This window comes from Cucurbita moschata, unplaced genomic scaffold (assembly GCF_002738365.1).
Source record: "Cucurbita moschata cultivar Rifu unplaced genomic scaffold, Cmos_1.0 Cmo_Scf00001, whole genome shotgun sequence".
Lineage (NCBI taxonomy): Eukaryota > Viridiplantae > Streptophyta > Magnoliopsida > Cucurbitales > Cucurbitaceae > Cucurbita > Cucurbita moschata.
The window spans coordinates 10,544,176-10,557,567 of NW_019268517.1; the positions used below are offsets into that span (position 1 = coordinate 10,544,176).

Here is a 13,392-nt window from a genome sequence, read left to right on the forward strand (position 1 = left end):
AAAAAAAAAAAAAAAAAAAAACTAATACATAGTTGAGGGGCCTATTTCTTAGTACAGTTTCTGAGTCAAACAAATTACAGTTTTCTTCACATAATCATTTGCTATTTGGTAAGGTACAAAGATACAGGGGAACGGAGGGGCTAATTGTAAGATAATCAGCACAGATTCTTCATAGTAAAATAAACAAAGCTTCAGACAAGTTCTGTTCTCTGCGAAATCTAAATCATATAATGTTTGGTCGTTTCTTTGCCTCTGCTCGTTCTCGGTTTTCGAGGGCCTGACATTTACAAATTACCTGCACAATCAGTACAATTATACAATGAAGGATTAACTACAACATGTTCTAAGAAATCACTTGCAAAAGGTTAATGTGGTTCGTGTTTCGAAACTTTTTTGAACGTTCGAACGTCACAAAGGCAAGTTTTGAGAGTCAAAACAACACAAACAAAAATAACTATATTACCGTGAGCTGTGTCGTTCAGTCATCAATTATATCTAGAACACCTGCACACCAAAATCAGTCTTCTCTGATTTTGTCAACTCTATTGTTCTTCCTTCTAATTCTTTCTGACTATATGAAGCTACCTCAAATGTTAGCACTCTTGTCCTCAGTTAAGAGGCTTCCTAGAGGAATAATCAACCCTATTAACATAATATGTACCCACCCAATCTTTTTAACGAAATACTGAATCCGGCTACAAAGATACAATGCCCCTTTTCCAAGCCGAGATCCAGAATGATGGCAAGCAACACAGAAGAGAAATCCACATATAAAACACCCTGAAGATCAATTATTACAAAACGAACCAGTTAGCCTTGTTAATCGTCACGAGATCAGGGCTTCAAGAACTTTACCTCTTCCTTCAACCCAGATATTTGATATCAACCCTCATCGATTGCTCCTATCGTCCTTTCTACTCCTATCATCCTTGTCAGTTGTTTGTGAGGTGTACTGACTAGTAGATGACGGAGAATATCCAGGAGCAGTAGGTGAGTATCCTGCACTTGGACTGCAAGTAATATAAATGATTAGATGCTGACTAAAAAAAAAGATGAGAATGTTTTTGACTATAAGAGTTTATCTCGGCTAACCTATATTGTGGAGAACTGGGGCTGTAGTCTGGGCTGGCTCCTGTGTTATATGGACTGAAGAGAGAAAAGGCAAATAATGGGTTAGGGAAATTGCGAGGTAATCATGATAATTATAGATGTTAAAGTGAGCCCTCGAGAAAGGAGGCAGTAAAAGCTCACCTGCTAGGACTGTAGGTTGGGCTTGATGGAGAATATGCCGGAGACGTAGGTGAATATGATGGTGATGTTGGACTGCAAGGTAAGACAAGAAGTTCGAACTTATTAGCTTCAAGGCATACAGAAACAAACCAGGAAAACAAGCATATATGCAACAGAGTTCATATTCAAACGCCTGAACGTACTACTAAAGACATTTAAACCCAAAAATACTTTAACAACCCACTACCTGTAGTTCGGGGAGGTTGGGCTATAGGGACTTGATGGAGACAACCGTGGACTACTGGGTGAGTAGGCCTGTGATGGGCTGTATTTAGCTGATTGAGGATTATAACTTGGTGATGTCGGACTATAGCTCGGCGAAGTGGGACTGTAGCTTGGTGACGTGGGGCTATAGCCAGGGGAGGTGGGGCTATATGCTGGAGAGGTGGGGCTGTAGGAAGGTGATGTAGGGCTGTAGGACGGGGATGTTGGGCTGTAGGAGGGTGATGTGGGGCTATAGGAAGGCGAAGTTGGGCTGTAGGAGGGTGAAGTTGGGCTGTAGGAGGGTGAAGTCGGGCTATATGCAGGTGAAGTGGGACTATAAGCGGGAGAAGTGGGACTGTAAGCCGGCGAAGTGGGGCTGTAACTTGGAGATGTTGGGCTGTAACTAGGAGAGGTGGGGCTGTAACTTGGAGAGGTGGGGCTGTAACTTGGAGAGGTGGGGCTGTAACTTGGAGAGGTGGGTGAATAAGATGGACTCGTAGGAGAATATGCAGGACTAGTTGGGCTGTAACCAGGCGAACTAGGACTGTAGGTTGGAGATGTTGGACTGTAGCCAGGAGAGGTAGGGCTATATCCCGGGGAAGTGGGGCTATAACCAGGGGAGGTAGGACTATAGCCAGGGGATGATGGACTGTAGCCCGGAGATGATGGGCTATATCCCGGAGACGAAGTAGGCGAGAAAGCCATTCCTCCAACATAGGGTGAAAATTGAGCATCACTAATAGGTGAGAGGCGGAGATTCGGGCTCAACAAATAACTAGGAGACATCATCCCTTCATGATAAGGAGTTCCTGAGATCGGGGAACGGGAAGGTGTCATGCCAAACTCCAGACCATCAATGTAACTAGGCAGCTGGAGTTCAATAGCATTCTTCAACATCTCATCATTGAGATACAGAGCACAACCTCCTGTTCCTATGGGTGCGAGTTGACCCAACATTATATTTTCAGTAACACCCCTCAAGTGATCAGTTTCAGCATATACTGCAGCATCAAGTAAAATATCCACAGTTTCTTCAAATGAGCATCTCATCATCGGTCCAGTATCATTTCGGTTGATACCATGACGAGTAATAGCCATCAGGTGGCCACGATAAGTCATGGTGTCACAAAGGATGGCAAGATGCCGGTAATTAACATAAGATCCATCAAAGGAGATAACAACACGCAATTCATCTAGGAGGGAACGTCGAACTGCTTCAATCCCAAGAACTTCAATAACTTCAATCAAATGGTTGCTGGTGGTCCTCCTCGCATCAACATCTTCATGACAAATAACTGCTAAAAGATTGACACCTTCTGTATCCAACATCCACTCCATCTCTGGCTTAAACCCTTCATTCTCATCAAACTTGTTCACTTTACCACACTTAATGAAAACCTTGTTGATATCTGGTATTCCCCGAAGAGCCATTTCGGTTAGCATGTTGCTCTCAATTTTCTTCAAGAACACATCGTCTTCAGCTGATTCATCATTCAACTCACCCTTTGGGGCTTCATCGTTCATGATACGGATACGAAGTATAAGCTTCTCAGCATTATCATCATTAAATATGCAAGTCAAATCATCATCAAATTCAAGGTTGATCTTCTCGGCAATATTCGCCATGCTAAGTTTCTTATCCACCATCATTTCACGATTCAACTCTATACGGAGCAACCATGGGGAGATTTTCTCGGGCGCAATTTCTTCATCTGGCATCTCATAGTAGGATTTCACAAAATCCATATCCTCTTCAATAATCGTGCTCATTGGGTCAGGATCATACCATACTTCCGTCGCTTGTGTGACACTCCTAAGAGTAGTATATTCCAAAGCACATTGAACAGTCTTGGCTCTCTCCTTAGTTTTATTAGCTTCAGGTTTTAGATAGACTGAAAGAGAGGGTGTTTTGATTCTCTTGGCTACATTAATGATTTCCCTCAACCTGGGAACACCAAGGGTGACGTTCTTGGCACTAACACCAGCATAATGGAAGGTATTAAGCGTCATCTGAGTCGCTGGCTCTCCAATGGATTGTGCAGCAACACAGCCAATCATTTCACCAGGTGCAACTAGTGACTGAAGGAAGCGTGATTCTATTTCTCCAATAACCCACTCGAACGCTTCGCGTGTAAGCCTGTATTCATCCAAAACCCTTTTGCTAGCAAAAGTGCTTCGCAGCAATATATTGAAGAAAAGGGTGGCGTTCTTTTGAGCCTCCACACTAAGAGGATCTTCACCAGGAACAACCTTCAGCCGTTCTTGAAGTTTGTCGATAGCTTCAACAATTTCCATAGGATGCATATCAGAGGCCCTTCGAAAGTCAATTTTGAAAGTCTTTTGTGCATTCTGAATAAGCCTTTTGAGGTTAACTGGCATTGGCCACGAGTTTTCACCTGTGGTTGCAATTTCTGTTCCCAATTGATACCTGTCTGCTTCAAGCTTTTGGACTTCAGCCTCGAATACATTGCGGAATTCACGGATAGTTTTTAAATCTTCAACGTGCTCTGGCAACATGTAGCTTGGCTTCCAGTTCTCATCTTCAAACTCATACCTGAAGATCCTCTCAAATTCCTTTTTCTTCATTTTCAAAGAATCGAGTTTCTGAGATTCTATCCAAACAGAATCCATGCCATCTTCACCATAAAGAAACTGAATTACGTCACCCAGTGAGTTTCGAACAGTCCCATCATATTTAACCATGATATCCTCCATGGCCTTCACCAGCCTCCTCTGAATGTATCCTGTTTCAGAGGTCTTGACTGCAGTATCAATAAGACCTTCCCTACCTCCCATAGCATGAAAAAAGAACTCCTGTGGGGTCAATCCTCGAAGATATGAGTTTTCAACAAAGCCACGACTTTCAGGCCCATAATCATCTTTAGTGAAATGGGGCAAAGTTCGATCAATAAAACCAAATGGTATTCGCTTCCCTTCAACATTTTGCTGCCCCACACAAGCAGTCATCTGGGAGATATTGATAAAACTTCCCTTGGATCCTGCAGTAACCATAGCTTTCAGATTGTTACTCTCTGACAAACTTTTTTGCGCGCTACTACCAGCATCATCACGAGCCTTATTCAGGACCTGGTTCACTTTGTTTTCAAATGAATCCATCATCGTCCGTCCAGGTTCAGGCTCTAAACTACGCTCCTGGGCTTTCTTAATGAGATTTTTCACTTCATTTTTAGCTGCAGAAATAGTTTCATTAATTTTCTCCATGGTGGCTGCATCAGCAATTGTATCTCCAATCCCAATGCTAAAAGCATTCTGCAAAAGCCAGTAATTGACAAGCCACTGTGTATGACCAAGAAATTTTCTAGCTGCATCAGGACCAACCTCCTCCCTGAAAATGATTTACATGATTGAGCTTCAATTTCATAAAAACGATAACGAAAAGCATGTGTAAAAAAAAAATTTATGAGACTGTTAACTCCTTAATCTAGGCAACTCAAATGAACGAACATGACATTTGAAACACCAACCGCCATCTTTAATGTGATAAAGACATCACCAATTAGTCAAACAAAGAGTCGGAACAGTTCTTTTCAAAATGCATTATGACCATGGCGATTAGTATTAGTTCAAAAAAAAAAAGTGCAACTACTTTTTTAAGAGATGATGATGATGATGATGATTACAGACCACGTCGAGTACTATAGCTAATGCAGCATACCAAATAACATGTATAAGACTTCCAGTTGAAGTTCCGAGAGTCTTCTTGCAAAGAGTTCCAGAAAGCAGTTCCCCCTTCTCAATCCTAACAAAAGTATCCCCCGGAGTAATGAATCCAGATTCAGACTCCGAATGCCAAGCAGAAGTTCTCGAGAGATTAATCTGCTTTGGTATGATAAGATTAAAAACTTGTTTTCCAGTCCAAAGAGGTTGTGGCTTTAAAATTGCAGGGGCAGGAACTTTCCCGTCAAAATCTTCCCACCACATCAAGATATTCATGAAAACATCCTGCACAAATTTATCGATGCAATTTCAGATCCCAACTTACAACGAACAAAAATGTTTGTACGCTAAAAGGACAGGAGATAACAATCATATAACTGTGACCTTTGTTATAAAGGTGTCCCTTTTTGTAATTTTACGGCATCCTAACAGAGTATCTTGCACTATACCCATGACAGGACGGTTTGACTGAGGTGACACAATGCATTTGGGAACCATCATGAGCTCCAATACTTCTGCCCTTGTCTCAAATGACTGAGGAACATGCATATTCATTTCATCACCATCAAAATCAGCATTGTAAGGTGACGTGACAGATAAATTTAGGCGGAAAGTTGAGTAGGGCATAATCTTGATTCTGTGTCCCATGATAGACATTTTATGGAGACTAGGCTGACGATTAAAAAGTACAAAGTCACCATCGTTCAAATGACGCTCCACCTATGATCACAGCAGCAAAAGAATGAGGAATTTAGGAATTATAAAACACCCAAAAATCAGATTGCATGCATGATCAGAAAATCTTGCCTTGTACCCAAGCTCCAAATGATGATCGCTACTTTTCTTAAGATATCGAAGATCAAGCCTCTGCCCGTCATCTCGTATAATGTACTTGGCACCAGTTTTACCAGGTGGAGGATGGGGACCATATTCAACAAGTTCCTTTAATCTGATTTTCAAAAGAAGAGACCATTCGCAAACAATAAATACTGTGAAAGCGAAAGAATCAAGAAGCTAGAAATGATTTTAAAACACGGACCTCTCTATATTATATGGTGTCACGGTTTCTGGATATGTAAGGTTCAAAGCAATGCTCCATGGCACTCCCAGTTCATCAATATTAATTGTTGGATCAGGTGTTATAACTGTACGTGCTGAAAAATCTACACGTTTTCCCATCAAATTACCCCTAATCCGGCCTTCCTTTGCCTTGAGCCTACTACAAATAGATTTAATGGGCCTCCCAGATCGTTGTGTGGCCTTGATTAAAGCAACATATGAAAGTAAGAAGAAAAATGGTTGGAAAAAGAAAATCATATAGCTTCAGAAATAAAAGAGACTCAATACCCTGGGTAGTCCAGGTAATTCATTATCAAAATACGTGGCTATATGAAACTGCAGTAGTTGTGCAAACTCTGAAATGATATGTGCAGGAGAACCATTTCTTTCTTGCCTCCTGAGGTTTTCGTTGTGCCTTATAATCATAGCCAACTGATGAGTTAGATCGTCCTGCATTGAGAAATGCCACGTTAAAATTGATCCAATATTGTCAAAAGCATCGTAACACTATCCCAGAAACTAAGTAGAAAAATAAAATGAATTTTATTGGAAGCAGTAAACAAAAAAGAAACAATTAGACATCATAAAACAAAAGCAGAACAGGCATACCTCACTTCTAGATGAGGTGTCCATCATAACCGATGGTCTCACAGGAGGTGGAGGAATTGGAAGGACTTGCAGAATCATCGAGTCAGGTCGAGCATACTTTGGATTTAGGCCCAAGAGTTTGCAATCATCGTCGCTTATTCTTTTCAGAACACCAAGAACCTACAAGAATCCATCCAACATTTGACCTCATGAAAGAGGTACATGCAAAATTAATTACGAAGGATAATGCTAATCAGGATTGAAATTGGTCACCCTTTCGGCACTAAGTGTCTGTTTTCTTTCCACAGGTTCAGGCAGCTGCTCCTGGTCATCATTTTTCTTCCTCTGAGCCTTGTACTCTGCAACCATTTTCATACCATCAATTGAGATCTTAGGCTGCTGAGCACCACAGCCACCCCGACCCCTTTTCACCGGTTGATCTGAATCTTGGCCTTGGACATCAATTTCATCTCCACCTTCACACTTGGTTTTGTTCTTGCAGGCATCCAAAATCTTTTTAAGCCTGTTCTTGGGATTCTTTATCCGCATCGCTTGTTTAAATTTTGGGTCCTCCTGAAAAATGATAAACGGATTGCTCAAGGTAATTGACTATTTCCATGCAATAGCTAGAATCAATCAATAAGATAATGATAACTTAGACCCAAATTCCCATTATCCCAACATCTTAAAGAGATGCATTCCAGTTATCTTTTCCACTTCGCTCTTAGAAGAACCATAACGAACATATTACATGGTCTAAAACCATAAAAGTCCTAGCCAAGGTAATCCTATGCAGTCTTCTGGAATCATTCATAACGAATCATAGCAACAAGGAAGCAGAAAAAGAAAGAAAAAAACATGTACAGCGTGAAATCATACTTAGCTGAAGGACAAAAAAGGAAACCAATCCAGTAAACATCAAAATATAATATTAAGAAAGAACAGTACCTCGTCAACTAGAATCTTTGAGCAATTGAAGCAAACAGAACGCATGATAGTGAGCACAGTCTTCATAAATCCAATATGAAACATTGGCTTGGCAAGCTCGAGGTGCCCAAAGTGTCCAGGGCATTCAGCCATGTTCGCAGTGCAAGTTTCACACTTCATTTTTCTGTCAATTGTACCAAGCCGCGGGTCACTCAAACCACCTACTTTTGGCTTACCCCTCTCTGTAGTTTCACCATGCTCAATTTGCACCACGGACATTTGCCTCTGAAGTCCAAAGAATATGGTTTAGACACCAAGGTGTGTAGTAAAAAAAATTCTCACTTCCAACATATGGATTTTGTAACAGATTATATTATCCATTTCTCAATTTAAAGAAACATTGGCATACGAAAACAATCTGGTTTCTTATTTCCTATTTCCTATTTCAAATTATTCAAAAACAAAAACAACACATCATTTGGAATAAAACTTAATAATTTAAATTTTATTAAAAAATAATATAAGTTTCTTTCTAGCTCAAGACCAACTTTCAATTTAAAATGTGAGAGAAGAAGAACCCAAAAATGTCCACTAAAAGCTATGCATTTCAAGGAATAAGAAACCATTACCCATCAGTGAATAAAATACAAGGAACAAGAAGAAAGAACACGGCCCTGGTCCCTAACTAATAAAATACAAAACCCCGGAAGTTCATCCAGTACTCCAACTCTATAAACAAAAAAACAAACAGAACTTGCACATCAATAAACCAACAGGCAGCAAAAACCCAGCTGAGCCACTTCCTAAAGCAACCTAATTCATACAAACGTAAACCATTCCTCATCCCCGATCGACCTCTCAACATAGAGACAGAATCAAACTAAACGAAATACATTGTAATCGAAATTGAAGTGATGGATGGATAGAGAATTACAATCTCATCTGGGCTAAGTATGCCAAACTGAACCATTCGGACTTTGGCAACCTCAGCCGGGGAGTAGGGGAACCGCAAATCCATGGCGAGCGATCGAAGTGCAAAAACAAAGCCCTAGAGCAAGAAGAAGAGATTGAAAACGAAGTTCCGGACTGTTCAAGTGGAATGGAATGGAATTGGAGTTCGAGTATCAGAAATTTTCAGTTCGTTTCCGTTATCCTCTGCTGCGACTGAGAGAATCGACAGCGATGTCCCTCCCCTAAATCGCAGGCACCCCCTTCGGAAGGAGAGCTTCAAACCAACCACTGAGTAATACCCTAGTGGGGTATTTATAGACGAAATTGGTACGCTGGGCAGCTCGACTCTGCGAAATTACCATCTTGTCCATCAGGTTTTCAATTTATTTATTCAATACCATTTTGGGCTTGTATTTTATTATCTCATTTTACTTTAATCAATGTCCAAATTCAGTTATAATATCAATGCATTTAATTTTAATTTATAATGACTCCATCTTATTACACCATTCGGTTCGGTTAGGTTGATCAATTCCTCTACACACTATAAACCCGTACTCAATCAGAACTGAAATGGATCCTTAAAAAACTCGACCCAATCCTTACAATTTGGATAGGGTTGGGTCGAGTTCTCGTATTCACTGTACACTCCTTTATAATTTAACCTTTAATTTTATATGACGATGATAAATATTATGTAGAAAATATAATATTTCGGGAAAAAAGTTAGATCTAAATTAATGATGAATTTAATTCGATTTGATTTAACTTCGGAATGGATCAATACTATATTTAATAATGTTGATTTTCGAAAGAACCGTGTTTTTTAAGGTGTTTTTTTTTTTCTTTAAAATTTAAATTAATTTTTAATAGATGAAAATGAAAAGGATTTATTCATTCAATAAAAATATCTAAAATCAATGAATATTAAATAACAATATTCAATTTTTCTCATTTTCATCACGAGTGATCGTTGAGGCCTCAACTACTTATAGCTTCGTCAGCTCTCAATAATTAATATATATATATATATATATATATATATATTCTTTGTTCTTCGTCCTAATTATTACTTAATAATGAAATCAATTAATTTCTCGAAGAAAAATAATATTTTATGTTTAAAATTTCAAACACGTACCTCGTCTGGTACGTAACGACCCATATCCAAAATTCATATTAGGATTCGGCACCTGATAGTCTCAACATTCCCTTGCGACATAGACACAGAGTGAATACAATCCCCACAAACCCACGAGTTTTCCAACATGTTTTGTTCTCGCTCACATAGATTTCTAAGAGAAAAGGTCATCTAACGTAAACTTATTCAAAGTAAAGCACGTTTAACCATAAAATTCCTATGATTGAACCATCGAATAAGAAGGTTCAATTTAATAAATTTAAAATATTTTAATAATGTACAAGACACACGTTCGAAAGGATTCGAAAGGAACCAACACAGACACAAACTTAAAAATTAAAAAACTAAACTTATAATTTAATTGAAAATAAACGAAAATTAATTTTTTTGAAATGCAAAAACTTTAGAAAAACACGAGGATAAGAATGGGCCTAAAGTTGTGGGGCCATAAAATATTTGGATACTCGTATTTGAAATTTCTTATAAGGAAGATATTTTTCGTGTCATCCTAACCCACGATTAGGTTCGGTCATAATCTAGAACGAAAAATGTTTCCATCTACGTCATGAAAATGAGTACAAATTAAAATATTATTATCATCGAAATAAGTTTAATATTATTATAATCGAAATAAATTTTCAAACACCTAATTTAATTTCCTAAAAAGTCAAATTCAAACCTAACCTCCATGCGAACTCTTATTAAATTATAAAATTTAGATTTTTTTTTCAAAGGTGATTTATTTTTTCTGATTATGAATATATCGAAATTGTATACATTTGATCGTGACTTATGAGAAACCTAACGCGAATCATTTAAAATAATATCCTTTATTCTATAGTTTAAATTGGTAATAATTTATATTTTAAACATTTCCTATATATATATATATATGATAGTTTTGGAATGATTGACAAGTTTTTTAAAAACATTTCGGTTGGTCTTTATACCATTGAATTTTAGAAATATTTTAATGGTATACGTTTTATTCGAATTTAAATTTAAATTTTAAAAATATATCATACCAGAATTTTTATGATTTAATTATTATTATTTATAAATTAAGATAAAAAAAAATTGATAGATAACTAACGTGACCTCCCACATTAGTTGGGGAGGAGAACAAACCACTGTTTATAAGAATGTGGAAACTTTCCCTTAGCAGACGCGTTTTAAAGTCTTGAGGGAAAGTCCGAGAGGGAAAGCCCAAAGAGAACAATATCTTCTAGCGGTGGATCTGGGGCGTTACAAACGGTTTTAGAGTTAGACACTGGACGATGTACTAGCCTTCTTGTTGTTCCTCGAATGGGGGTAAACATGCAGACATCGAACAATGTGCTAGCCTTCTCGCTGTTCCTCGAATGGGGGTAGACACGAGGCGATGTGCCAGTAAAGACGCTGGGCCCCAAGGGGAGTGGATTGTGAACTCCTATAAGTTGGGAGGAGAACAGACCGCCATTTATAAGGGTGTGGAAGATAATATATGCGAGCAGTGGATCTGACCATTACAACTTATATATTGTTAATTTGATATATGATATATGTAAAAATTGATTATATAAATAATTTTAATTAATTATTTATTTATATGAATCACAATCTAAGACCCTCAAAAGAAAAAAGAAAAAAGAGTTAAATAATAGAGAAAAATTGATGGCGGGCGACCCACTTGATCGGCGGTAGATTTGTGGAGGATGACTGGAAAGCGTAGCCATTGGTATGGCGATCTCAAATTCTGTGTGTGTATGTAGATCCATTTTTGACCAATCTGGTAATGGTAATGGCAGTGCCAATTGCTTGGATTTGTTGTGGACCAATTAATTACCCTGAACTACTCGTTGAACAGAGAGGAGGATTTTGTCATATGATACGAACCATCCCCCTCTTTTCTTCTTCTTTCGTCTTTTCAATGCAATCCCTTGATTTATTATCCCTAAACCCTTTGATTTGGAGCGAGAACAAATCTCCTCGAAGCGGCAGCAGCTTTAAATGCGAGTTGGTTGATGCGGTTGTTTTCCGTCTTCTCCTTCTTAAGATCCAAGTTTTTTTGCCCTTTCTTTGAATTCCCCAATTCTTGTTTCTTTTCGATTCTCCATTTTCGACCAACCTTTTTGATTTCCATGGATTTCATAGCCAATCCTTTTCGGCTTTCTTCTTCCTCCTCGCCTTCGTTTGGGAATCTCTTTGACAGAGTTCGAGAAATTTGCTGCTATGCGGTTTATGCGATTCTTGGCAACATTTTGTCTGCGATCTTCACTTTCTTCTTCGCCCTAGGTTTGTTTGTTTGTTTGTTTGTTTGTTTGTTTGTTTCTAATTGATTTTCTGCAGTTCTTGGGATCATTTCCATGTTTGTGATTCTTCCTCATGATAACCTTTCGTACGGAAACTAATTTGAGAATTTGATTTGCCGAGAGGGCTTTCTTAAGATTATTTGGGTTTGAAGGAGATGAAATTGATCTTTGTTTCTTTTGGCAGTGGGGACTTTGCTTGGAGCCATGACTGGAGCATTAATTGGTCAAGAAACAGAGAGTGGGTTTGTTAGAGGAGCTGCTGTTGGGGCAATTTCTGGTGCTGTTTTTTCAATTGAAGTCTTTGAATCTTCTTTGGTTCTTTGGCAATCAGATGAATCAGGGATAGGTTGTCTTCTTTATCTGGTGAGCAAACTTTTTATCCAAATCTTTTGATGATTTGAACCCTCATACGAATCTAAATCTTTTTAATCCTTATTCATATTTTCGCTCTGTTCTTGATAATCCAACATCGTTTTGTCCTCAACTCTATGTAGATTGATGTCATTGCAAGCCTCCTCAGTGGACGACTAGTTCGAGAACGGATCGGTCCAGCGATATTGAGCGCAGTTCAAAGTCAGGTAGCTTTGCAATGCCATTGATTGTGGCTGGTGAATTGTATAGTTGTGTAGCTTCATGTAAAATGATGAAACTCATGTTTTGGTTTCGATGTGCATCAGATGGGTGCTGCAGAGACGAGCTTTGACGACATCTCGAACATCTTCGACACTGGCAGCTCGAAAGGACTGCCTGGGGACCTGGTTGAGAAAATTCCCAAGATCATGGTGTCTAAGAACAACAGTGTAGATGCTTATGGAGAAAAAGTCTGTTGTTCCGTTTGCCTTCAGGTTAGGCTCTAACTTTTATGGATCTCTCCCGTATGAACACAAATTTCTGTTGTTGAAATGGCTCTGATTTTCCCAGGACTTTCAGCTTGGAGAGACTGTAAGAAGCTTACCATATTGTCATCACATGTTCCATTTGCCCTGCATTGATAAATGGCTTATTACTCATGGTTCTTGCCCTTTATGCAGAAGGGATCTGTAATATTTTTCCACTCACCACTGTGTTAACCTTGCCCTTGTAAATTACAAAGAGAAAATTTCCTTATTTTCGAGTTAGATCATTGGTTTAGTAGTTCGATATAGAGGCATCAGACTCGGAACATACTGTGACGATCGATCCTCATCGATGTATAAAAATTTTGAGTAATTATACCCTTATATGCTCTTGTGAATAAACCATATTCCTTCTTTTTTTTCCTTA

General features: G+C 38.7%; 2 protein-coding genes across 7 annotated transcripts; one reads left to right on the forward strand and one right to left on the reverse strand.

Moving 5' to 3' along the window:
- Positions 1-12: 12 nt before the first annotated feature.
- Positions 13-8,995, reverse strand: LOC111435248 (DNA-directed RNA polymerase II subunit 1). 6 transcript variants are annotated; one of them, XR_002709069.1, is made up of 15 exons: positions 8,681-8,995; positions 7,768-8,031; positions 7,093-7,392; positions 6,841-6,999; positions 6,520-6,681; positions 6,212-6,432; positions 5,980-6,121; positions 5,557-5,892; positions 5,171-5,457; positions 1,478-4,840; positions 1,252-1,323; positions 1,093-1,146; positions 856-1,010; positions 666-780; positions 13-277 (listed from the first exon to the last, which is right to left on the reverse strand). XR_002709069.1 is itself a non-coding variant. In XM_023072866.1 (14 exons), the coding sequence occupies exons 1-13, from the start codon at positions 8,762-8,764 to the stop codon at positions 890-892; spliced, it is 5,565 nt and encodes a 1,854-aa protein (XP_022928634.1). In that variant the 5' UTR covers positions 8,765-8,995; the 3' UTR covers positions 13-277; positions 856-889. The 6 variants fall into 6 exon arrangements, 2 of the variants coding, with proteins under 2 accessions (XP_022928634.1, XP_022928584.1); XR_002709073.1 differs by having other exon boundaries at positions 13-295; XR_002709064.1 differs by having other exon boundaries at positions 464-780.
- A 2,566-nt stretch (positions 8,996-11,561) lies between these two features.
- LOC111448453 (NEP1-interacting protein 1-like) lies at positions 11,562-13,392 on the forward strand. The gene is made up of 5 exons (XM_023088077.1): positions 11,562-12,112; positions 12,314-12,492; positions 12,624-12,707; positions 12,807-12,974; positions 13,051-13,392. The coding sequence occupies exons 1-5, from the start codon at positions 11,842-11,844 to the stop codon at positions 13,171-13,173; spliced, it is 825 nt and encodes a 274-aa protein (XP_022943845.1). The 5' UTR covers positions 11,562-11,841; the 3' UTR covers positions 13,174-13,392.

What these genes read in the sequence shown, in the direction of transcription:
- LOC111448453 (XM_023088077.1), top strand. Translation starts at nt 11,842, where the DNA reads ATGCGGTTGTTTTCCGTCTTCTCCTTCTTAAGATCCAAGTTTTTTTGC. An exon ending in TAGGTTGTCTTCTTTATCTG is followed by an intron (nt 12,493 to 12,623) that starts GTGAGCAAACTT and finishes AACTCTATGTAG; the next exon opens with ATTGATGTCATTGCAAGCCT. An exon ending in TGAGCGCAGTTCAAAGTCAG is followed by an intron (nt 12,708 to 12,806) that starts GTAGCTTTGCAA and finishes GATGTGCATCAG; the next exon opens with ATGGGTGCTGCAGAGACGAG.
- LOC111435248 (XM_023072866.1), bottom strand. Translation starts at nt 8,764, where the DNA reads ATGGATTTGCGGTTCCCCTACTCCCCGGCTGAGGTTGCCAAAGTCCGA. An exon ending in ACACCATATAATATAGAGAG is followed by an intron (nt 6,122 to 6,211) that starts GTCCGTGTTTTA and finishes TTTGAAAATCAG; the next exon opens with ATTAAAGGAACTTGTTGAAT. An exon ending in CCCAGTTCTCCACAATATAG is followed by an intron (nt 1,011 to 1,092) that starts GTTAGCCGAGAT and finishes TATTACTTGCAG; the next exon opens with TCCAAGTGCAGGATACTCAC.